The sequence below is a fragment of the Amblyomma mixtum genome, chromosome 1 (genome assembly GCF_055824585.1).
Source record: "Amblyomma mixtum isolate Tamu chromosome 1, ASM5582458v1, whole genome shotgun sequence".
Lineage (NCBI taxonomy): Eukaryota > Metazoa > Arthropoda > Arachnida > Ixodida > Ixodidae > Amblyomma > Amblyomma mixtum.
This window is the reverse complement of record NC_143012.1, coordinates 45,123,795-45,150,127: the sequence shown is the minus strand read 5'-3', so window position 1 is coordinate 45,150,127 and position 26,333 is coordinate 45,123,795. Positions and strand designations below refer to the sequence as shown.

General features: G+C 45.2%; 2 protein-coding genes across 6 annotated transcripts in view; both read right to left on the bottom strand.

The window, feature by feature from the left end:
- The window catches only part of LOC149366204 (putative sodium-dependent multivitamin transporter), a 45,317-nt gene extending 33,570 nt beyond the window's left edge, over positions 1–11,747 (bottom strand). For all 5 annotated transcript variants that reach the window (XR_016283636.1, XR_016283635.1, XM_089549422.1 and 2 more), the window contains exons 1-5: positions 11,615–11,747; positions 8,879–9,147; positions 8,550–8,615; positions 7,155–7,206; positions 5,054–5,121 (exon numbers count right to left, since the gene is read on the bottom strand). Coding sequence is in view for 3 of the 5 variants with exons in the window: in XM_089549422.1 (XP_089405548.1) it covers positions 5,054–5,121; positions 7,155–7,206; positions 8,550–8,615; positions 8,879–9,147; positions 11,615–11,687 (528 nt within the window). In the remaining 2 variants the exon portion in view is untranslated. The remainder of the gene's footprint in view (positions 1–5,053; positions 5,122–7,154; positions 7,207–8,549; positions 8,616–8,878; positions 9,148–11,614) is intronic.
- Positions 11,748–20,055: 8,308 nt separating this feature from the next.
- The window catches only part of LOC149366203 (sodium-coupled monocarboxylate transporter 2-like), a 30,218-nt gene continuing 23,940 nt past the window's right edge, over positions 20,056–26,333 (bottom strand). Inside the window, exons 13-15 of the mRNA XM_089569856.1 lie at positions 23,888–23,988; positions 21,183–21,280; positions 20,056–20,211 (exon numbers count right to left, since the gene is read on the bottom strand). Of these exons, the coding sequence (XP_089425982.1) occupies positions 20,056–20,211; positions 21,183–21,280; positions 23,888–23,988 (355 nt within the window). The remainder of the gene's footprint in view (positions 20,212–21,182; positions 21,281–23,887; positions 23,989–26,333) is intronic.

Below are 26,333 nucleotides of genomic sequence, written 5' to 3'. Positions count from 1 at the left end.
TATTTCATCGAGACCTTGCACTTTCCAAGGAAAGTTTGAGGAGCTCATATAGTCTGCTATATTTTACTTGTTTCTCAATGATGTATTATAATCCAATTTCTTTTCCTCGTATATTCACTGTCTTCCGTGTTTTTTCAAACCCAGCTTGAAACATTTCACGAGGTTTATGGCTTTCGGCGTAGACCTAAACATAAATAAATCTCAGCGAATAGCGAGAAAAAGAATATGATGAGGGCAGCGCTTGCCATACGTCTGTCCTTCTTTGGATGGCATCTGTCTCAGGCAACATCAGGAAATCAGAGAACGGGCATATTACTGCACACATGCGGCCGGAAAAGCATTGCACGCTCAATCCAAGACAATAACACGACGGAAAACGCAAACAGCGGATCCCTTAGCTCGCACCTTCGCGCATAATATTACTCTACGGAAACGTACGCCCATGACATATTGAGCAAATTGTTACGAAAGAAAAGCCTTCGGGTCATTTAGAAACGCTGCCTCGAAGAACACGAATGCCGGAAATAAACAGAAAAATAACACCATCACATGGCACTAACAGAGAGGACGCTGCCGTAGCCTCAAGGTGATGACTGCTGTGTAAACAATTTCGTAATTTTTGTTTTCGAGCGAGTTGACTGCCTCATTCCGGATCAAGAGATGTTAAAATTTATCTCTGCACCTCTGTCAGGACCCTGACCATATATGGAGCGCCCAAAACGACCTTGCAACTATTGGTGAGCTCTATCTCTCGAGGAAGTCTCAGCAGCCGCCTTTTGTAACACGCACTAAGATTATAGACCGGATGTTGGCTTCGCTGACAGGTTATTGTATTGCAACGCATTTGCTGTTGATTTCACAATCGGTGTAAGCGATTGTTGTTGGTATTAGAGTCATCAGCTGTAGACGGAGTCATCACGTGCAGTTGAAGTGGCAACACTGGTCTTGATCCTCATGTCTTACATGTTGCAAGTATAACGAGTGGACCGAATGCAGCACTGGAAGTACGACTTCCAGGAGTGTGTCCAGCATAATCATACACTCCAGAGTTCTTCCCATAGGATGTGCCTGTGCACGTTAACACAGTCCTGGCAGTCCCCCAGAAGGCTGGCGAATAAAACTCGGCCGAGTGCTACACAGTGGTACTGGTGCCAGGAACCCAGGGCGGGCTTCGTCTCGAACGGCGCACGTCTTTAACAGCGTTGAGGCTGCGTTTGGACGCACTCCGTTCTCTTGGTGCGCCGCTTGTTCCATGGCCAAACTTACTTCACCTTGAAGTGTGTGAAAGTGTCTGCGAAGGATGAGATGAGCCAAATCTTGTAAAGGTTATTCCTGTGTTCTTCTGTATTTTTCGCGGTTAACTATCCCTACAGCCTAGGCTCTCCCTATTTCGGCCCCTCCTGGACTGTCCCCTCTGTCGTTTCCCCACTTCAACCTTCATTTGACGGGTCTAATGAATGATTTCCAGCACTTTCTTCATGTCATTATTTCTTAAGCCCTCGCTGTTTTTTATGAGCTGCGGGCTTCATTTTTATATATTCATCATCATCATAGTCATCATATATTCATATTCATCATATTGATTATCACAAGTAATGTGTAATGCAGAAAAGGGACACACGAACGAAAACAGTGATTCATTTACGACGTTTCGGCCGGGGCCGGCCTTCGTACCAGAAGAAAGTGGGGTCCCGGCCGAAACGTCGTAAATGAATCATTGTTCTCGTTCGTGTATATATATATATATATATATATATATATATATATATATATATATATATATATATATATATATATATAGCAGAAGGTATATATAAAGAGTTGTTACGAGGAAGGCACTGTAAACCAGTTTTTTTAGCTCTCCATGCTAATTTATATCATTCTTTTGTTGCCCGTTGTGCCTTGGGCGCTGCGGGCTGGGAATTTTAATTGTTTTTTTACTTCACTGTCCAACGTACACTTCCTTATTCTTTTCAGGAAGAGTCACTGAAGCTTGTCAAAAGAGCTTATTTTTTCTTTGTGTGTGTGTAGAGGGGGGTGGGCTTCCTCCCATAAAACTCCGCTTGTCGGAGAGTTGGTCCTTATAAGTTGATACTTAAACGTGAGGCTCAAAACACCAGATGAGCATACCCCCATTGGGCCAACTGTCGGTGCTGGGTCGGTCCCTTTAAACATAAAACTTTTCCGTCTGTTAGCATATGTACGACGCATTCGCGAGTCCGGACAGGAGATATTTTCCAGGATAAAATGTTTCTTCACCTACATCATGTTCGAAGGAGTGTATTGCTTTCAATCGACGTTGTCAAATTTGTCGGAAATAATGCAGCCGGTACGGCTTTCGCGGTATTGGGAAAATGGCGCCATTCGTTGAGTACGACTAGTCCGGCAGGGGTGTGATTGTGACGGTGATGCGCAGATTTCGGTTGCGTGTATTGCCATCTCTCCGTAGATGCGAACATAGCTGTCACGTTACGTCGCATGTGGCGCCGCCTAAGGTTTGGTTTATGGTTTATTGGGGTTTAACGCCCCAAAGCGACTCAGGCTATGAGGGACGCTAAATTGAAGGGCTCCGGAAATTTCTACCACCTGGGGGTCTTTAACGTGCACTGAGATCGCATAGTACACGGGCCTTTTGAATTTCGCCTGCATCGTAATTAGATCGCTGCGGCCGGAATCGAACCCGCGTCTTTCGGTACAAGTATGCAATGTTTCTACATAATATCAGTACTCATTAAATTGAATTATCTCCTATTTACAGATTGTAAATATTCACATTATTTTTTGCAGAAATTGCCGCACTACAGTACAAATATATACGCAAATCATACTTCATACAAGCCGCCGCGGTGGCTCAGCGGTTATGGTGCTCGGCTGCTGACCCAAAAGACGCGGGTTCGATCCCGGCCGCGGCGGCTAGAATTTCTTTGGAGGAGAAATTCTAGAGGCCCGTGTACTGTGCGATGTCAGTGCACGTTAAAGAACCCCAGGTGGTCGAAATTTCCGGAGCCCTCCACTACGGCGTCTCTCATAGCCTTAGTCGCTTTGGGACGTTAAACCCCATAAACCACAACCATACTTCATACACGTACGCACTAAAGTATTTTACCCCCTGAGTGCACGCATATGCAGCATGCACATACTTCACAAATAAAAGCGGAAAGAACAAATACATTTGTACATATTTTTTTTTTAAATTCTGGAATGCACATCCTGAATCTATTACTTCACACTGTTAGGTTTTCTTTACCGCCTCCGTATTTATCACAAAGCTCGTTTCCTTGCGGGTTCATACGAAGACCGTCCAGAGCACTTACACGCAACACATTTTCCTGCTGCAATCGACACGAGTATTTCAAATACAGAAGAACACAAAAAATCCAATTTGAAATGGAAGATAACGCTGTGAAAGCGAACAAGTGAAAAAAATTTACGCAAGAAATAAGGTGGCTTAACATGCCAAAACCCCTTTCATATTTACTTCCGTGTGATGTTCTTATTCATATTTCTTCCCTAGTGATACATCATCCGATAACCTTGGGGCACCAACGCGTATTTACGGCTGCGTGCCTTGAATTTAATGAGTGCATGGTGTCGCCAGGGAGTTTTAAACCGAGAACTTTTCTTCGCATTTTTTCGCTCGTTGATGTGTTGGCTTACCGCCCATAGGGAATTAAAGCTGCTCACGTCTTCGCGTAATGGGCCCGGTAGATTATACATACGTTCTAGACACGTACATACGTTTGACTCAGCGCTTCTGGCGAGCCGCACTACTTCATATCAATATTTCCCTCATTTTTTCTATCGCATGCTTATTGATAAAATGTCACGAGACAGTCGACGTGGCAGGTGTTTTTTCGTAGTTAATTACAGCCCTTGAATACAAAATGTTCTACACGAAGCTGAAAACGAAAATGGCTGCGATTTAAATTGCTTCAGCGTAGTGTACGCCGTACTGAATGCTTCATTCTGTTTTACTGACAAATTGCATTTGTGTTGGCATTGCGAAACAAAGGCCTGTCCCATATCTCCCCAAATACATCCCGAGCTGAGAGAGCTAGGGGCAGCTTACAAGATGCAGGTACGCCAGGTTGATTGTTGGTTAATTTTGTTCCGTGTAACTGAAAATAACCGCGACCTCTTTCAGTGGGCACAACAGGCATGTAGTTTTGCCTCCAGGTGTGCTGCATTTGTTTTGACAGCTGCACAGCATGTGAACGCTTTTTCTTCAACCTACTATTCCTTAATTCTTCCAATGACACCTATGTTAATAAAAATGGATTAGGGTCATTTTGTACTATCGGGACAAAAGTGGTATACTCCACGGGGCGGGAGCCGGAGCAACACGGACAAATGCTACGGGTTTAAAGCGAACAACTGATCGTGCTTTACGCACCGTCTTCTCCTCGTGCCATTCGAGCCATTTCGGTTTCAAACATGGCTACGAACCAACTAGCCCAAACCAAAGTACTTCTAGAACTGATCATACGTAATTTTCAGTAAAGTTCGAACAGCCTCTTTACGCCTTTTGGCCAAATATGCGCAATGAAGACAATCTAGAAGCGACGCAATTTCAGGCTTTTTTACTCACTCGTGATGTGAGGATGATAATTAGGCGTATCATAACCGCCTTTGATATATGCCTCGTGTTTAACGTCGTTGTTCTCCTTACGCCAAAGCGCTCTCCGGCTTCTCAAAGTATCCCTGATATATCCACTGCACTGCGCTTACAAGCGCAAAAGGAAGCTGCCATGGGTACATCTTTTGGGGTTAAATGCTCTTGCTGCGTTGCTATGTCACAAGCCACCAGAAGGGGTCAGACTCACATGCAGCGCAATTACAACACGTTCCTAACATTACGTTATGAATATAAGACAAGATATCTACTTAGGGTAACAACATTGGTGTCCTCTCGCTGTCAAACCTATATGTGAGCATGGCGCGGAACTCTGCCTTTTCAGTTTCCCGTCATGATCGCGCCTGTCGTTAAAATCGGTTTAGTTCGAATTCCAGCCACGCAAAACCCTCGTAAAGGAGAAATCAAGAACACACTCACAAGGGCCGTGTAGATCGTTCCAGACACGCCGAGGACGATACTTGAAATAATAGCTGATATTCCAAGCACTGGAAGACACACAAAGAGAGCGGTTTGTTTTCAGAAAGAGTAAAGTAGAATCACTGAAATCTTAAGCCGTTAAAGAATGTTCAGGTTGAAACTTTAAAAACTGGTCAATCAATCGGCTTCTTTTCTTCCTCCTGTGATGCGATTAGGAAATGGCTTGAGCAAGACGCAATGCAGCCACATCTACTTCTGTTGCGTTAAGGGTTCAAGGTACTTACCTGTGTGAAAACTAAACGATTTGAGAGAATTGCCTGTCTTGTTGGGATGGATAACTTTGGTAAATTGCGACACATCTGCAACTAAAACATTTATAATTTTAAATCCCAAAGTTTCGGAGCAGACTCGGCTCCTTCTCGAAGGGTGACAGGCGACTGCGACTGGCGTGTTTAAGTGCATGGTGGGGACGAAAGAAGGAATGTGGTGTTGTAAAGGGTGCGGCATAGTGAAGGGTGCGGTAGGAATTGGGACGCACCCTTCACAGCGCCTCATTCCGTCTTTCCTCTCCGCACGTAAACACGCAAACCGCAGCCACCTCTCACCTCTGAAGAAGGAGCCAAACCAACTGCGAAATTTCGGAATTTAAATTTGAAAATTTTCAGTTGCAGACTTGTCGCAGGATACTATATGTTGTCTATACACACAGGCTACCTTTAGGCCTTTACTTAGTAAGCTGTAAATTGCATGATGTGAATGCCTGTGGCAATGCATGTCAAAACGAAAAAAGTACACCCTGGGCTCACGTAAGCATCTCAAGTCGCATTGCGGGTCAGTTGTCGATGCGGGCACAAAGGCTAAACTCATGCGTCCACGGGGTCATCTATTTATTACCTTTTCTTCCGCTAATGTTTATCATTTTTTGAAACGCTCTCGGTCCTAATCCCCGGCTGAGCTGCTTTATAGTTGATTGCTGGGTTCTATGGGGTTTAACGTCGCAAACCGACTCAGGATATGAGGCACGCCGTAGTGGAGGGCTCCGGATAATTTCAGCCACGGGGGGCTCTTTAAAGCGCACTGATATCGCCTCTGACATTTCGCCTCCATCAAAATACGACCGCCGCGGTCTGCATCAAAGCCCCGTCTTTCAGGTTAGCAGCCGAGCATTACAAGCACTAAGCCACCGCGGCGGCTAGTTGCTATATGTTTACAATGACTTAATTCTTATTTAATAATGCGGGCCTATCTTGGTGCTCAGCTTGGGAAGAAATGCCGTATTAAGATTTTCACAATTACGACCGAAGGACTCCCGCAAGAGAGCAAATAAACGTGCCTTTTTGCGTAATTCAGAAAGAGCGATATTGTTTAATGCAGCCCAAACAGATGATAAATAATGTATTTAAATTTATCATTAATACAAGACGTTTCATTTTAAAGGGATAGCGTTTAGTTTGTGTTCCTGCAAAAACCATCCGGTTTCTACGTAATGAAATTTTCTAATTTATCGAGAAAGTCATGACGTCTTCGGCATAGCCAAATAATTATAAATATGAGGGCTAAAGTGTTGGACTACCTTCCACATGATGATCATAAGCGATTATACCCCCCTCCCCCAAACCGCGACAAACTAATCACAACTACTTTAGGTGAATCCATCCACTTAACTCCTCCAATCCAGCTGAAAAATTCGCTAATTCACAGTCATCAACACTTATCCACCTTAATCCTACCACTAACCCATACTTTTCCACCTACTAGTCTACTTAATCTAATTTTAGGGGTTGGCCTACTTCCAAAATTGGGGGGGGGGTTGGAATTATTGCGGGTGGGCCAATTTCCAAACGTTATCGCATTTTCTTTAAGAATGTGTTTAAAAAGGCCCCGAGTTTTTATTTAATGCGTAATTATTGGAAAATATTTTTTCTACAATTCGCACTTTGATATGTGGCAAATTTGCCTAAAATTCAAGTGTGGTCATGAAGGTAACCTCGCGGCGAAATTACCCAACTTCAAAAGCGCTTCTGCAGCATTATTGACATCATGCTATGTTCAACAGCACGGTGAGTAACGGCACAGCTCCGATAATTATAGGTAAACTTACTTGTTGATACCGCAACTGCAGCACTGTAGATGGCCACTGCGCCTAAAGCTTGCTGAAGTGTGCAAAAGAAAGGTTTAAAAATCAGTCTACTGGCTGAGTGAACCAGCAGTAAATTAACTTCTTAGGCAACGGCCTTCCTTAGAAAGGGAACAGTGAGACTTATAGCGAAATACCATTTCTATATATCCCAGAAATGTACACAAAATGCAAAAGCTTAGCAATTGGCTCTGAGACGTTAGATTGAAGTAGGCGCTTTGGCTTAAAGTTTCTTTCCATTGTCTTGTGCTTTCGTTCAAGGGGTTGTAAATGTTTGTTTTGTTTCAAGCCTACTCAAACTTAACGGAACCTAGTTTATTATATATTTGGAATATTTCATAATTTTACTAAAAGTACTCCATGTCTTCAGTTTGTGGAGATATTCATTCTTACTGGGCGCAGATCTCTTTTCAGTATCGCATCCGTCACCATTTCTGATATCCCTTTTTTCCTTTTTATTTACCGGCACTTCGAAATAAACTGTGGTTTTAATACAAAACATAGAACCTCTAGCTTTTCTGATGTTCTTGCAAACTGGAAAAATGTATAATTTACGCAATCACAGTTAGCTTTATGAACTGCGATATGTCAATGGCTACGGTGCTTATAACACCAACTGCAAGGAGACTCACAAGCTCAAGAAGTTGCAAGCCGATCATGCATCTGTAGCTGTTCTAAAAATTGGAAGCAGCCCCTACCGCAGCAAACCACGCTGTGGTGTGCTTTCAATGTTACGAATGGCACGTTTACTATTAACAACTCACCAAAGGCTGAATACGCACCAAATGAGCGTTGATTTGCGTATAACTGCCAGTCCTCTTCCTTAAGCATGCGGCAGCAAAGCAGGAAAGTGCATGATTTTAATGTTTAGAACAACCTCAAGCTCACAATCGGACAGCATCGCCACGCGCCTGCCTGTGCCATTAGTTGTTGCTTCTACCTGCACATCTGCACTTGGTTTCTCAGGTGTGTAAGTTGGAAGCATTAAACGAAAAGGTAAATTGGATTTCTGAAGGCTTGCACATGCAGTTTTTATGCCGAAGCTGTCGATTCTTGAAAGCAGTGATTAACACTTCTAGGGCGCGTTGCGTATTGTTTTTTTGCGGCTTTGACCTGGTAAACTTACGAACAGGGACACTTCCTATGACACTTTGCGCATTAGGGGGAGAGGTTATGGTAGAAGAGTGTACCTAATTGAAATTTTAACTATGTCTGCCCTACTTAATCCGGGCAGTTTTTTACTTAATTTAGTGGCACTTATAAATAAAGCTTCTCGGGTATACGGTCTCCGATGTTATGTAAGTTTGCCAACCATATATAAATCACTAAGGTTGACCGCATCGTAGTTCAGATACTTACGCTTAGGACGAAGTATATGAAAGACGACGCGATTCCAACGCTGTTGCCGTAACGCATACGGAGGTACTGGTTCATGAAAGAGAGAAACAGAAAACGTGATGCTCAGCTTCATATAGCAGCGAGCTTCAGTGGCTGGGAATTAGAGCCTATTATTTCTTTCTCATTGACAGAGACTACCAAAACATTTGCTATAATGTGTTATTCATCATCATCATCATCATTGACTTCGCAAAGTCAATCAGGATAATGAAAATTCTGTGTGCCCATGATGAATTTTATGTTTTCTAGACAAGACGATGCATGCAAGCATGTTTCAAAAGTGCAGTCACCTCGAAGACGGAGGTGACCTTGAGCTCGTACATGACGGGCAAGAACAGGCTGGTGATCAAGATGCCTGCGGGCAGGAAGGCGGGTACGGACCACAGCGTGTGGAAGCCGTACTCGTAGTAGTGAGCGACGAAAGCGATGATGCTCATGGCCGTCACGCTTGAGGCGACAGCAGACACGGCCAGCGGGAAGGACGGAATGCTACGGCCTCCCAGGAACGCCTCATCACGACTCCGGCTCTTCCTGCGGAGTGACAAGTAGAGCCCGGCACCTGCGTACGCAACAACGGACCAGGGGACGCGTTCCATAAGCTTTCCATGTTCCTTTGTACATTTCCAGTCTATTCTGTCCTCTCTCATTGGTCACTCCGGCGTACTCGCGGCTTCCGAGCGTCCGTGGGAAGCGAGCCGACTATTGGGTAGCTGGCTACCGGACCTCACTATTGGCTACCATTGAATGTGATATGTGGCCAGCGGTGAGGTGCAGCGCAGCGCTCTTTCAAAAGCAGTTTCCCGCATCTGTCCACTGGCTGCCATTGGTCTCCATTGTTCTCTTTGTTTACGCTCGAGTCAACTTTATAGATACAGACTGCTCAGTCCATCTTGCGAATCATTTTTTTTTACTGTAATCGTGTTTTCGTCGGTAATTTGCTCTGTGATAGGTACCGTCTTTGTCAAAAGTAACCAGGCTGCATGGTTTGCTCCTAGCTTGTACAGTGGAGCCCTTATGACTTTCCTAAAGACCAAAACTTGTTCAAAGGTAAGAAGACTCCCAGTCCTTATCTTTAACGACCACTTCAACTTCAGGGAAGTTGTAAGGGCTCCACTGTGCGAGTTGGAAGCAAACCATGCAGGCTGGTTACTTTTGACAAAGACTGTACATAGGTACAACTTTTTCAGTTCCTGGTGCCGTCATCTAGTGACTTTCTCACACATGGCGCCTATTCCGCGGCCGCATAACCACCGGGAAAGGGTTACCGCACACAAATTTCACATGTAGTTTCGTACACATGTGGAAGCCTCCGCTTACCGCCATGTTTTTTAGCAACGGAGTACTCTGACAAGCATTGTCTCTGCAAAAGGCCGCAACTCAGTTTGGCGCGGGCTTGGAGACTTTTTTAGAGCAGCAGCATGCGATCAAACGCACGGATAAAAAAAAAGGTGCTTATGACTCTCTTTTCACGCATACTTTGGGACTTGCTGCCAATTTTTCGCATTCCAAGAATTCAAATCTCTGGAGTCTGTAATACGGAACGAGTTCTGCCTTCCTAGCCTAATATGATACATGCGTCCCTAAATGTACAGTCGGGGACAAAAGTCTCCGAACCACGTGTCCTTCTAACGAAGCCGATAGCTCTACTATTAGTCGGCGGCTGGAGACCATCCTTGTAGAGGTAAAATTTAAATTTTTGTTCTTTCATATCCACAAGTCCGGCCTCCAGCCGCTGTCTGATAGTAGAGCTATAAGCTTTGTTTGAGGAACACGAGGTCCGGATACTTATGTCCCTGACTGTGCGTACAGGTGCAGTCAAAAGTAAATGGAAGGCAATATTCACGAAAAAATTTAATCATTGGCCCCCCAATTCATGCATCCTTGAATACATATGTGCAGCCTGATTGTGATTTTGCAAATTGCACTGTGCACCAACAAGCATGGACCACTATGCTGTAGATTTAAAGAAATTAAATTTTTTTGACAAAGGCACCTTCCATTTACTTTTGACTGCACCTGTACATTGATCTTTACCGGCAGCCATCCCAATGTCCACTTAGAAGTTTACTGCTTCGCTGTAAAACTATCGTGCTACCTTCGCCGAAAGCCTGGTGTTTATTTTGAATTTTTTAAACTGAGTGTACGTGAACTCTTACAAGTGGCTACGAATCTTCAAGAGCACTAAAAAAATTTCTAGTTATGCAACACTTCCGGCTCCATAACTCAATAGCATTCTGCATTTCATCGTCGCGCAATTCTGGCTTATGAGTTCTTGTTAGGATAAACTGTTTCGCCGGTGTTCCCTCATGTCCAGCATTATTTCACAGTAATTTTGAATGTTCCAATACGGTAATGTACTGTGCAAATATTGAAGGAAACGGTCCACTCTTTCGATGCGTAGAAAAAGTATTCGTTTAAATAATTTCCATCGCTCGCATCGAGCAGTTAAGACTGCCATACAAAACCAATGGGTAGCGGTTTTGATGATTGAAAAAAACGTAATTGCAAAGAATCTTCAAGTCAGCCGCCAGGAGATCTGCGGATATATTGATGACTATTTCAGTGAAATCCTACAATATACCAAAAATTTACTTTTTCATAAACTATTTCCTGTTGAGAAATGGTTTTGTCCAGAATTGTTGGGTATTTTGTAATACTATTGTTTCTGTAATTGTACAATTTCTTAGTAATTGTTTCCTAGTGACAATTTTGTCACAAATATAGCGCAAGAGATTTTTGCTGCCCATCATTCCTACACTAGAAGTTAACTGCTTCTTATCTGGATTTTAATATCTTGCATTATTTACTTACAATTCGTATTTATTTTCCACTGATGTACGATTGATAAATTACTGAAGAGTGTTTGAATATATTATTGCTATTAGCAATACTGTTCATTTTTATTCTCCGGTCGTTCTGAAATACGTCAGGCTAAACATTACTGACCTCATAAAAAAAAATGAAAAAAGCCGGCTTGTGAATTTGGAGAATTCAAGTTTGTCGGTGTGAATGAACTGATCACTTACCGAGGCTGACGCCGGTGAGAGTGGCAAGCAGGATGTAATCCAAAACATGCACAACCGGAGTAGCAGAATTCATGACGTGCGGGCTCAGTCAGCGGTAGCCGCGATAGTGCAGTAGAAGCAGCACCGATGGCGGTGAAGTCTAGGTGCGAGCACTTCCCACCGTATACAGTGGGCGCTCACGGCTGGCAAGTTTCCGAACGGGAGAGAGGGTTCATCCTCTCATTCCGGCCGATAACACTCTCTCTGATTGCGCTTCTCTCTCTTAAAACTATACGCGCTTCAATCGCGGACGCCTCTACAGATTGCATGCCGAATGTTATGTGTGAAGTAACCTCACTGAACGGAAGGGCTCCCAACACTTTTCGGTGACCATGCCGGTATGAGCTCAAGCACATTCAGCAGACACACTGACAGGTGGGTCAACAACACTAAACAATCTCCCTTGTCGTGTCCCTTCTCTTGCTTGCCCTGCATGAGTTAAGAAGCCTTGTTCTCTATTTTAAATGCGGAACAAATTCTGGGGTATAACGTACCGAAGCGAGATATAGACTATGAGGGACACCCTAGTTGTTTGCTCCGGATTTATTTTTGAACCACCGGGGGTTCTAATACAAGCACAGACTAGCAGAACCGTAGTTTTTCGAACTCTTTCGTTACCACCTTCCCCTTCCCCTGCCTCTCGTGGAGCTAGTGGCGTAGCAGGCCGCACATATTAGAAACATTTAGCATCCAGTCTACCGTGTTACCGTTAGCAGTACCGCGTTACCCGCGCGCAGCCAATGATCATGCACAAATCGTCTTGACGGCGCCAGATGGCGCCAGGTACCCGGCCGCTGCGCTCGCACCTGCAGCATCGGGGCCAACCAGCGTGTGCTCACCGGCGGTGGGCGGGATCCCTGAACTCATGTAACGGTGACGGTAACCAATAATTTTAAACTAGAGAGGAGAATTCCCCCCCCCCCCCCCCCTCCATACGTGGCGTCGTCTACAGACGAGATCGATACGTACCCCATCACTCCTCGCGCACATTTATCCAGACCTTTACAACCGAAATTGTAAACACTGTGGCCAACCAGCCACCAATGCACACATCCTGTGGGACTGCAAAATAGAGCCACCTCCGGGTGGTCTAGTTACCGCTCCTTCTCTCGAGCGGTGGGAGGCCGTGCTGGCTAGCTCTGACCCCAGAACGCAAGTTTTGGCGGTGGAGTGGGCTGACAAAGTCGTCGAGTGCTATGTACTCTCGACCACTTAACGCGACCTCTTACCGAGCTCTTTCCGGCGAATAAAATGTTTTACAATCAACACGGTACACGGTATGATAAAGGTGTCTATTGCTTTCTGGCGACAAGCCTTAGAGCCGCACACCCTAGATACCTACGGTATTGGGTAACAAAAGAACGTGCGCTGAATCGATAAAGTTGCACTAATGAGGATTTTGAGTTCAACTTTATATCGCGGGTACTCTATCTACTCACAATAAGCGTTCTTGAAACTGGAAATTATTTTCCTTTGTGGCCGATATCCCGCTTTTTTTTTTGTTTTTGAGCTTACCGCGGAGTGTAGGAGGAGTCGACAAACACGTCCGCCATGATGAAGAGCAAGCGATCTTCGAAAACGTGCGGGCTGCATGCTGGTCTGACAATGTTCAGCCTGAGCAGGCGGTCGGACGCATCGCCCCTGTGACAGCAGACGGGGAGGAAATATAGTCCGCTTTCTTCACTTTTGCTAGTTCGGTGATGAGTTCTCTCAAGCGCAGATATGTAGAGGTTTTATCAAAGTATTATTTAGTTCCTGTCAAAAAGGAGTCATAAAAATTACCTTGGATGTCTTCACAGATAAAAGTATTTTCATTGGCCATAGCAAAGCAGTGAAGTCGAGTTCCACGTAAGCAAATAGACCCAGCTTATTTTTATTACCGCGGGCTCAATTTGTGGCTGCGCTGCTTGCGACTGAAACTATTTATTCGCGAAAACAAAAACCAAGCTGAAAGCGTAAGCGAAGTTTTCCGGGACACGCTTCAGTGCACCTTTAAGATGAAATGCGCCACTCACCACTGTATCTTATGGAAGAACACAGCGCTATAAACTTCCGCGAACCGCACCTTCGACATGTATTCTCCTTCGACATGCAATCATCCTGCCAGCGAAGCGTTTTCCGTAAGGATTGCAATAAACTGCTGCGAACATTCAAGCTTGGTAAATAGTGCGTTGCAGTCCTGTTTCATGTCACAATGCTTCAACTTAACGTTAACATGAGCTGCTTCGATTTGGACAGGTTGCTTGCATTCGCTTCGATTTCTTCTCCTCGCGGCGTTCGCCATAATTTTTTATTTACTCTTCCAGCGAGAACCATTGTCTCCCTGTACGTATCCAACCTTCCCGCCTTTTCAACGGTATGGATACACGACGCATTCGCTCGTCACGGTTTCTGCATATTTCAGTAGGTCACTACTATCAACTGTCGGCGGTGGGAATTCGAAGAAATCATTTCAGCTTACGACAGCGAGCAAACAAGTGTCGCGTGTACCAGGTACCCAGTGGCGCACGTCTTAACGACGCCTGACAAAAGCTACTCCCAAAACTTAAGTCCTATTCCAGGAAGTAGAAGTGAAAGAGAACAATGTACCGCCCCATCTGGCATAAGTAAAGCTGCTTGCAGGTCCAAATGCAGGGCATGACCACAGGTACTAATCGCGCAGGATATGATTGCAAGTGAAGGTACTGGTATCTGCAATATCTAATATTTTGGCATAAAATCTGCAATCTACACGATGGCAACGGAAGCACAGCGCGAAATATGACCGAGAGAAGCATGCCTGGATAGAGAAAATCATGCTGGCGATGAGGTGTTAGAATAGATAATTTAAAAAAAAAAGTAAATACGCAACTCTCTGGGCCTGGGAACATTCTGTGAAGGACAAAATTTTCTCCCTTAAGCATTTATAATGTCCGGGATGTCCTCCCGAAATTACGTGATTACTTCCTGTTATGTGCAGTAGTTAGAGGTGCATTCAAATTGGCAGCAGTTATCCCGGTCTGCTAAAGACGGCAATTCTGCTTTCAGTGTCTCGCACCGAGAAAACGCAGGAGTCCACAAAGCACAAAATCTTAAATTGATACATCTATAGCCCCATGACCGTACGTCGAAAATTGCGATATTGCTTTCTGTCCGTAGAGACTGCAAATGAGCGTTCAGATAAACGTCTTCATCTTCCCTTTACCGTCCGAGAGCGCGACTCCATCGTGTTGCTGCTTAGCTGGACATTAAAAAAAAAAAAAACGCTGCACCATTGGCAAGCGCCAACAGTGAGTACACACTGTCGGCTTCGAACTTGGCTGTGCTGCAGTGCAAAGAAAGCAGCTGTCTTTCGGAGATACAGACCGGAAAGAGCGGAGTGCTGCGTGGCCGATATCACAGGCGCCAACGCCAAACAAGAATTGAGCGCCAAAACTGAGGACAACGTTCTCGACGGCTGGCAGAGTCGAGATGCAACAACGTTCTCTCAGCAGCGCCGACATATCGGCCTCGCGAGCAAGCGGGTTCAGTTAGCACGGTGGCTATACGAAATACCAAGATGACGGCTTAAAGAGAACGACTCAGCCTCGTGATCGGCACAACGGCGTGAAAAACGCGAGCAAGGTTTTCACTCACACATCTTCATCTTTCTCACACACGTCCTCACACGTCACACACGTCCTCATCTTCCTGTGTCCTGCTTAAACGCTACGTTTGTTCGTTCAGATTTCACTCACACCTTGAGCGGAGTACCGGTATAGGAGCCAGCTTTATTGCACATGTCACAGCGCAGTATTTGGGATGGAGAGCCGCTTCGTATCAGGTCTTGCCTGGCTTGCGTTACTTCTCTTCCCTGCGTTCTCAGTGTCGCGAAAAAAGTGCCGTCATTAGAAAGCTCCGAATGTTCGAAGTGGTGTGGCGTCATAAAAGGCACGAAATTAGGATTCTTGAACCAGTAATAGTCGGTACTAGCACTTACACCTGCGCCAACTACAAAGAATGGTTTACGATTTATGGGGTTTAACGTCCCAAAGCAACTCTGGCTATGAGGGACGCCGTAGTGAAGGGCTCCAGAAATTCCTACCACCTGGGGTTCTTTAGCGTGCACTAACATCACGCAGTACACGGGTCTCTAGAATTTCGCCTCCATCGAAATTCGACCGCCGCGGCAGGGATCGAACCCGCGTATTTTGGGTCAGCAGCCGAGCGCCGTAACCACTGAGCCACCGCGGCGGCCCAACTACAAAGGAGTAGAAAAGAATTCCAATAGAACAAGAATAGAATTTGAATAAAATTAAAATAGCATTGAAAAATAATGAGAATATATTTACAATGGAATTGGAATAAAACCTCGTTAGAATTGGGCTGCTTTCGTATTGCTCGCCCGTATGTTCCTTGGGTGCCACCAGTAATTTTTTCCACTCCAGCATTCAGCGGTCGTAGAACTTAGCGTTGCACAATGGAGTCCATTCGCTGAATTTTTTTTTTACGGGCTTCTCTTTATGAACATCACATTTTCGTTCACGTCACGTACGTAGTTTCTTTATTAGCCATTTTTGTGCGTTTATTTTCTTGCAGATTTTTGGTTTTTTCTTTCTTCATTCTTCTCGCTCTATATATGCTCGCTCTCCGCAAAATAAATTTTCATTTTTTTTTTTTGGGGGGGGGGGGAATTGCATTATCTGCACACAAAAAATATACATTAAATACAAAACAGCTAATTGTTATCGAGGGCGTCAACCTCTGTCCGCGGAGTGCTCAGGCATCTTGTTGGACTAACATGGCTGCTGACTAAGCCCACGGTGAAAAGTATTTACGTAAGCCTATCTAACCGACCGCAGTTTTGTGCGTGACCGCAGTGACATTCAACTGCAACTTGGTGTTGGGAAGTTAACCTTGTCCAATCGCTAGTTATAGGCGCTTCACGCTTATTCATGCGATCTAAAATGCCTAAAGTCGTCCGTGTCATGCTGAGTTTCGTATTCGGTAAGAAGAGATTTTCCAGTTTATTGTCTATGGTGCAGGATACAACGCGAACACAAGATAACTGACAGTCGTTTCTGGCAACGCAGTGTATCGCAATAGAAAGGAAGCGCAGCCAATGCGTAGGACTGTTAGTATGACGGCTCATATTAGGACTATACGAAAGGCAAAAATTTCATGTGTGGTAGGTTGTTCATGTGTGGTAGGTTGTTCATGTGTTGGTTTTATTGTTTTGTCTCTTGTTCTGTAGAAAGTTAACCATCAGAATCTAGGAGCACAGCATTCAGAATATTCAGAGATCTGCCTAGCATGCTTAAACGAAACATTTAAGCCTTAGTTTTGATACCGTATAGGGAGGATTTCCTATGCCCTTTACATTTCCACGTAGATAAACTGACAACACACGTGCGCTCGAGAGTAAAAAGGAAGGAATTTGAGCTGTTTTCAGAAAGGGTTAGTGAGGAGAAGCAACATGCTTTCGTGAAGGACATTAAATATTCAGTTGCGTAGTTTTTGATTTCTTAACGCGTGCTTTTTATGCCCGTGGAAATGGATCTCCTATTTAACTGGAATGCCGGGTGACAGCGACAGTTTGCTCAGGCTTCGCTCAGATAATTTTGTGGATCGCGCAGAGTCACGACATTTTAGAATTTTGCCCAGACAACGGAAAAATGAGCCTGTAGTCGCAGTTCGGTTGAGACCGTAGAAATGTTTGTCATGAAGGTCTGATTGAGTGCATTTAGACCACGTGCTGGTGTATTTTGAAGACTAATGTGAGGCCAGCTGACGGCGTCACAGAAAAAAATTAAAAAGGATGATTGCATCTAAAATGTCACTTTCCTGTTTTACTGTTTACTTATTCAAAGCTATTTTTAGTTTTATGCCCAGAGCCATGATTAAACCTTCCTTGTTTCGTTCTATGGGATCCAGGTTAAACTGGACTCTTACCCCCTCATAGCGAGACTGCAACGCAGCAGGGGACAAGGACACACGAAGAAACAAACACGGGTGCTAACTTCAAGTTTTATTTCACACATGCGTCTTATTTATACGCCAAAACACATGCTATCACTTGTGCTAACAGTATTCATGCATTCATGAATTCATGAATGCATTCAGTATTCATCCATTCAGTAGTCATGAATACTGTTAGCAGAAGTGATAACATGTGTTTTGGCGCATAAATGAGACGCATGTGTGAAATAAAACATGAAGTTAGCGCTCGTGTTTTTTTGTATCTTCTTTGTGCGTCCTCGTTCCCTGCTGCGCTGCGCACCAACCACCAATACGCACCAGCAAGCCCAAAAAGCCACGCTGTTGAGACGCTACCAGTTGAGCCTGTGTCCGAGCTAGCCGTCGCCCCACGACCGCGCTCACAAGTCACGAGACCCACACGGCGTGACTCGCAGACATCGCATTAAAAAATTCGTTAAATCGGCCCCCTTTTGCGCAATTCAGTTTTCACTGAATAAATATTTCAAGGCTCTTCTGCCTGCCTGCATGCCGACTCCAAGATTGATTTCGGGTGATGAAAAGTGCTCGTGTCGTCGCCGCCAGAGCGTACTAAAGTCGCTCTTTGAAACTGAAACGAAAATGACGACCACATAGGGGGAGAAGCGGCACGTTAAAAACAGCACCAAACAGGAGAAAAGCAACAACCATGGGTGGCACAACAACCCGGCGCCTTTCTTAGTTCTCGATGGCGCCAGCCTCGATGGAAGCCGCTCGTATTCGGGGCCAAATATTTATTAAGGAGAGGAGGACTGCGTCTCTGATTTAATGGGTGCCGACGACGGCAAAAAAGAGTTCATCAACAAGACCGAACAAAGATCTTTTTACGCCAAGCGGAGATAGACAGACACAATACTCCCACTGTCGCCAACTTGCCCCTTTGGGCATTAGGTGCGATCTGTCAGCCCTGGGATGCCTGAATACCTACAGTAGGGTACCAACAAAAACATTAGGGTAAGGCCGTATCGTCGGCGAAATGGCGTGAATCATTCGTCCTTGGAAGTAGCCTTCGGGATATAAAGTCGGCTGGGTATGAGCAAATCCTTCCGCATAAGCATTAGTATGTCGTAGTAAGCAGCGGGTACTACCCTGGGCTTCGATGCCAGAGCTCTATGATGCCATGCGCGCTTTCTATAATGTCTATACCAGCTCCATATACTCCGTACTGGCTCCATAGAATTCATACGGAAGTATATGGATTATATGAGTCGCCCTACGGAAACTTTCAGTAGGGTGATCGCGCAAAGATGGGCGATAAAGAGAGAAGGTAAATAAAATGCAAATAGCGGGAAGGAAGCCAGTCAAAGAAAACAGGAGATATTGAACCCAACGAAGTAGGGTGCCTGGGGTGCTAACCATTGAGGATGGGAAGCCAGGGTGGTGATGTCACCGTAGGTACCAGGTGACATGGCGTTCTACGTCACACCAGCGGTAACTCAGGACGTTCCACGTTCGCCGCTTACGAACGTGGGTGGCGCTGATGAACACTCTCAAGGTTAGGTTGTTTGTAAACATAAATACCCCCGAAAGCAGAAGGTTTGACAGCCGTCGCCGTAGCTCAGAGGTAGAGCACCGGACGCGTAATTCGGAGGTCGTGGGTTCGGATCGCACCGGCGGCATGTGGTTGTTTTTTTTTCTGCTTTTCTAATCAATTAGCTTTAAGCCACAACATATTCAGTAGTACTCTTACTTGATCAACACCACAAAAAAAAATCCCCTGTGCCCCTTGGTTTCTGTGCCTGTTGGCTTCTCTCATATTTATAACGAGCCCCTCATTCCTCTTCTCTTATTTGCTTAATAATCCAGGAGGGTTAGTCCGCAGAGGACGGAGACATCGCATGCCACGGCCAGGGTGAGGCGGTAACCGTGGTTCAAGCGGCAGAAGGATTGTCAATTGGTGGTAGCGGTAGCGGCATGAGGCTGAGGCATCCGAGCGGCCAGGTCGCTGAACACGTCTATACATACGGGTACCCTTAGCGCTCACAGCAATCACTTCCCACCTCGGAGCCTAAACGTATCGCAACGGCGGCTTTCCCTGAATGCATCACCCACAAGGAGAAATTACCTTTGTCTGGCAATGTAATATTATGTCTGCACACGATGTTGACGTGTTCAACGAAGACTTGATCCTGATACGAATTCCATCGTTACGATGAGACCCTTTAACTACACTTAAAAACCCGATTCTCCCGATGAATTTGAGTGCCACGCGTATTAAACAGACATGAAAATGGTGTAGTTTATTCCTTTGGTTTTTCTTCAGTTCACTAGTGGGAGACCCATATATGCTTGTTTACTTAGCATTTTGTTCATAGCTTGAGCACCTACCAGCAAAGCTCAAACAGGAAAAAAAAAAACATTAACAAGGGTCGTCACGGGTGATCACAGAGACACCTTGCTTCTACACGCCAGTCGTAGCAGTGGTGGTACTATGTATTCCTTGTGCATAAAAAGTTCTCATGAAGGCCGTTGTTGCTGGAAGGCTTAGCGATGCTGTCAGCGTGTTCTGTACTTCCATGCAGTGGCTCCAGCTCGAATGACGGTGTCTTGCATCCCGGGTCGTTCATAGAGCCACGTAGAGACACCTGCGGTAAAAAATGAGGACGTACGTTCGGTGATAACGGGTACGACTACTGCGGTTCTTCACATTAATTCAGCGGATCTGACCAATGGCGACTGTCACATTAAGAGACGCTGACGAAGTGGATAGTCCTTGAAACGAAGTGAGATTTTCTTTTTTATTGCCGCGGATGGTGGAATTGAGCAACTTCAACCGGTATTAATGGCAGCATATTTGAATTAGAGCCGACAGTTTCCCGACATTTTCATTCCAGGCAGAACCCTACATCCTTGGGCCACATAAAACTCTGTGTTTATAAGTCGGATTGAAAATATTGCCACGATAATGTCTGGCAATGGTGTTATTCGCAGTAGCAGAAAGCAGTTGATTTCGGTTGAAAACGGGGCCAGAAACCTTGCTGTTAATTATACGCTGAATTGTTTAAATCACATCCCATTGTGATTGCTTTCGAGCCTTTACTCCATCTTAGGAAGTTACGAGAAATTTATTAAGGCTTTCAAGGACTGGCTTCATAAAAAATGCTTATTCTCAAGAAAGGACAAGTGGGTGTTTTATCGAGCTAAAGTAGTTTGGGGTGCTTAAACGCTTAATAGACTTTTTATTTTTTTTTTGAAATGGCACCAGAACGGCCATTTAGTACCTGCGCTGCAATCTGTCGGCAAGCCATGAAATGCTTAAGAGTCCTACTCGCCTTAATTCCGACATACGGGGCCAGAAAAAAATGACAACCTGCACTCGCCCTAAGCCAGAAATGGCAGTCGGCTTATGGCGAACCTGGCTCGTCCAAGTCCGCTACGGGGTTAAGCTTTGTGTAACCGAATTTTAGAAGCGCTCTCGAGCACATTTATATAGCAACTGGTGGCTACTTCTCTACTCCTTTTTTTTTTTCGACCTTAGCAGTAAACAATGAACAAATAGCTTCTATAAGGAATGGCTGTTTAAGATTTTAGTATCATAGTTCTTAAGCACACCCACCTTCCTCGTAGGGGGAATCAGTGCTGTCCATGCCCAGAACCTCAGGGCTGTCGGACTTGATAAGCTCATGCGCTTCTCCAAGTCATCAGCGGATTGACCTGGATAAGAGATGCAGTATGAAGGTTCAGTCCAGATGGTGTTTCTTAAGATAGCGTAAATCCCTTCCAGATCAGCGCTTTTTATGATATTAAGATGGAAATTTTGGCCTAATTGTGCATGCATGACACGTTGCTGCCCACAAATACAATAAAACAGGCTAATGAAAAGGTGCAGATGAGCAGCACTCACAGCGTACGTCTTATTTGTGATTAATGCGCCTTTAAATAGCTGACAGAGGGCTATCATAGTCGCCATCGTTGTCAGCCTGAATCGGCAAGGAAATCGCAATTTTCTTATCCGTTATGGCTAGTAGAGCTGCAGTGACACAATGGTGATGCACGCACCTCTTTAGCCAGCGGACAGTTTCTCACAGTAAAGGAGAATGTCATATACATCTCATCGAGCACAATCGGTGCATTTCATTTTTGTATTGTCCTGTGTAATGATTTCTAAGGACAAAATAACGCCTGTAAAACCCATCTGACGCTGTTTCCAGACGTTTGACGCTTTTACCTGCGCTGCGTAGCAATTCACAGTGAGAAACGGAGCATAGGTGAATCATGAAGGCCCGTCAAAGGTCAGGTAATAGAGCATAGACCTTTGCTGAATAGAATTCCGGTCAGTGAATTAGCTATGCACAGCTAATTCACTGACCGACGTGACAGTTGTCCAGCACAATAATAACAGTACTACTCGGAAAGTTTTGCAGGCCTTCAACGTACCCCCATAGCACAGCCAAATACGGAGTGGCATAACCGCTTGCGGATTTCGTGGGATAAAACAACGTGGCCAAATGCTAACAGCCTCCTGACAATTTGTACGCTTTTTACGCACATATACATAAGATTCTCGAATAAGATGTCGAATGCGCCGGTGTCCCTGTTCCCTATCTTTTACCGCTCCAGGACGCGAAAGCATTACAAAGGCCTTTGAGTTTCATGTGCTTGGGTTTAAAGGCCCATGATGCCGAGAAAAACTTCGTAGTGAAAGTGTCCTCCGAGACCATTTGAGCCCAAAGCATCATATTCCGTGAATACCTTTAAGGGACTAATATTCTTGAGAAACCTTTGTGGACGTCAGTTAACTGTTGTTTCCGTATATTTTAGGGAGCGGCTTGTTTTCTGATAAGGTCTTATGACGGTATCAATGAAGCAGCAAGAGTGAGTGGCCGTGGTGACCAAGACAAAGAACAAAATCTGCCATTCCTACCTCGGGAAGCAGTAAACTATTCTCTTATTAAAAGGAGAGGTAAAAACTTCTAGGTTTAACGTCTTAACAAATGTTCAGTGCTGCCACATACACGCACAAAAGTGCCAATGAAAATTTTTGCACTGTTCTACCTTTGGGCCTATTTTTATCAACTCTTTCCACTTTTGCCTTATTTCAGCGAGATAAAGAACTTTTGGTGGGGAGTGGCTTCTTATCAATGCGATATAACAGTGTTTGAACTCGCTAGTTGTATTTCGTAAAACTCTTTCACCGCAGCTTTAAATATGTAAAATGTAAGTTAATTTTATTGAGTGCAATAATATCGCGATTTTAAAGTTGGAGCATGGAGTTTAACGTCCTTATCCACAGAGTCTATGAGAAACGCCGCAGTGGAGCGCTCCAAATAATTTGTGCCGCCTCGGGTGCTTTAACCTGCGCTTACATCGCATGTATACGAGCTTCTAGCATTTTGCCTCCATCGAAATGCTACCGCCACGGCCGGGATCGATCCCACCTGTTTTGAGTCAGCAGCCTGCATACTATTACCGCTGAGCCTCCGCAGCATTTTTTCTTTCGTGCTATTTTTTCTACATGGTTATGTACAGAAAGGATATATACACATACGCATGTGTGTGTGTAGACAGACAAAAAAAACTATTTACAGAGCACCTAGGTAGGCGCTATGTGGCACAGACATGATAGAAAACATAATAGAGCTAAAAGGCCCCTTGTTGGCCACCGCTGCAGCCACAAATTTTTAAAAATATTCTGAAGGTCGTCCTTAGGCTTTTCCACTAGATGGCGTAACTGAGAGCTGCACGAAAGGCAGGCATTTTAGTGGTACTTCATTTTGTGACTCTAAAACTGTGGTGCTGCGGTGAGGGCGAGTCACGTCTATCACATCTCACCATTGGCGCTACATAGAGAAACGATCTTGTTTCGCCAGATTCATGCATGAATTTCTCACTAACCTGCAAAATGTTTTAGAGGTCTATGGTTTCGTTTTAGCCCAAGGACGCAGACACTTTAACACAAATCCTACCGATTTTCCAGTCACTCAAGTACGACCCTCAACTTCCGAGATACGCAGAAGTGTGCAATATCCAGCCCTTGTTGCTCGGTGGCTGATTGTAGGCGAGACATCTTACATGGTATACAACGTAGACAGTCCAGTAAAACAAAACGCTCATAAAAGACCACAGGACAAAAAAAAAACGTTCAGTCACTTCTATTGTCGTGACATCGTTTGCTTTGTGCCCTTCTTTACCACAGAAAATAAAACGAGCATGGCACGTGATTTTGAAGTCGTATGTGCGATAATGAACCTCACCAGAAAAAGGTCAACGATATAAGGGGCGTGATGTAGTTTCGAGCTTGAAAGAGAATGGTGCACTCACTTGTAACGAAGCTTAGTGCTAGCCCGATGAGCACTGTTAGGAAGGTTGCTAGCAGGGAGCACCAATATGCGGAGAGCCGGTAGAAGGGAAAGACGTCCGGGCTGCATCGAAACGCATAGCATCAGGCAGTTGAACTCATTTAAAAATATATCGACACATCTAATAGATTCTCGGACAAAAAATTTAAAAATTAAGAAGTTGAAAGATGCTGTTGTAGCAGTATTGACGCTGTTGTGGCAGTCATGGCAAGAACGTCAGATTCATGTATAAAAAACAAATCGCAGTGGCAGGCACTAGGGATGGGAGAAGAAACATAAATCAATCTCTATTGATCCCAGGCGTGTTGCTATTAAAGAACTCGGTTTTCTTTCTAAGCTCATTAATAATAGGGAGAGATTTTCGAAAAACTTTTAGTATTATTTTAGAGATTGAACATCTAATACGGCGGAGATCTGCTCGGAATGCATGCTTGTTCTTCCAACTCCACACTGTGCTGAAAAGCGGCACCGATAATAAATTGTTACGAGTTAGCAAAGTACCGTCAAAGGTGCAGAGATCTGATATGTTGTACTGATTTTTATTTGTTTTAGGTGCCCAGCTAAGGGTGTCCTCACAAATTTCTAAGCTTAAGTGGTACTTATAGGTAGGAAGGAAGGAAGGAAAAACTTTATTTTACTCTAGTCCTTTTTCCTGCGGTTTGGGAGCATCTTCAGAGACGTTTTCTCCTTGATTTTACCCCCAGGAGTCTTCTCTGTCGAAGTCGTCCGCCTCTAATCAGTGGTCGGTTGCCCTCAGTCCAGGGCTCCGCTGGCCACTGCCGCCCGTTGAGCTCGCTGTACCAGACCTTCTTGGTCTTCACAGCGGTCGCTGGACAGCAGAGTCTCCCACTGCTCCGCACTCGGGTTTTGTATTTTGGGGACCACGTCTATCTTTTGGCAGGCCCATGTGATGTGATAGAGAGTAGGTTTTCCGTCGCACCAGGGACATTTGTCCGCGTATATGGTAGGGTGCATTTTGTTTAGTATATGTAGGTTTGGGAAAGAGCCTGTTTGTAATTGTCTCCAAGTGACAGCTTCCTCTCTGCTGAGAGATTTGTGCGGTGGGGGATACCGCAATCTTCTGCCTCTGTAGTTTTGTAGTATGGCCGAGTAATCCCTGGGTGCCGACCTATCCTGCCATTCATGTAATTTCGGCAGGCTGTTTGAGAGTCGGTGAGTATTGTTAGCGACCGCCCGGTTCTATAGCCCTCCGCCACCGCTAGAGCAACGGCTACTTCCTCGGACTCTGCAGCTGTGCAGCCTCGGAGAGACGCGCTGGTCATTTCGCGTAAAGACGAATCGACCACCGCCGCCACAGCGATTTTGGTGTCTCCTCCTCTCCAAGACGCGTCTGCATACACGGTCGTGGCTTGAGGAGCGTATGTTCTTTCGATGAAGTCGGCCCTCGCTTCTCTTCTGCCTCGATGGAGGTTGGGATCCATGTTTTTTGGTATTGGCGCTACCTTGAGGGTCTTGCGAAGCTCGTCGGGGATCGTTGCCGTCCTCGTCATTTCTCGCATCTGCTCGCGGTATCCGAGCCTCTGCAGGAGCGCTCTTCCAGTCGTTGTCTGCAACAGCCTGAGTTTTTGCGACTCAAGCTGCGCCTCTCGTAGCTCCTCAAAGGTGTTATGTAATCCCAGGGCCATGAGTTTTTCGGTTGACGTGTTGCGCGGAAGTCGGAGCGCTGTCTTATACGCTTTGCGTAGCAGGGCATCCGCTTGTTGTATTTCGTTTTTGTTGAGGCACTGGTAGGGTAGGCTGTACGTGATTCTACTAACTACAAGGCTTCTGACTAGTTTGAGTGTGTCCTCTTCACGCATGCCATGTCGCCTGTTGGTGATGCGGGTGATCATGCGTGAGACTTGTAGTGTTGTTGCTTTGAGCAGGGTAAAAGTGTGAGTACTGCGCTGGTTGGATTGAACCCACATGCCTAAAATTCTTATTGTTGTCTTTTCGGGTATGGGTGTCCCGTCAAGGTAGACGTTGAGTTTTAGGTCCTCGTTGGTTGGGACGGTCCGGTTTTGCTTGCCTCTCCAGACTCTCAGCAGTTCCGATTTCTCGGTCGAGCATGCGAGTCCTCTTTCTGCGAGGTATTGCTCTACACAAGAGGCCGCTTGCTGTAGCCTTTCTTCCTTCTCTCCGAGACAACCCGTGTTTGTCCAGACTGTTATATCATCAGCATACATTGCATGCCTGATGCCTTCGATGTTCTCTAGTTTTCGAGCTAGGCCTATCATAGCTATGTTGAAAAGTAAGGGGGAGATAACTGATCCTTGGGGTGTGCCCTTATTTGGAGTGCGAATTTTGTCCGATCGAAGGTCTCCTATGCCGATGGTGGCAGTTCTGTCGGACAGGAAGGCTTTGACGAAGCCGTGGATTCTGCGCCCGCAATCCAGCTTGTCTAGGCC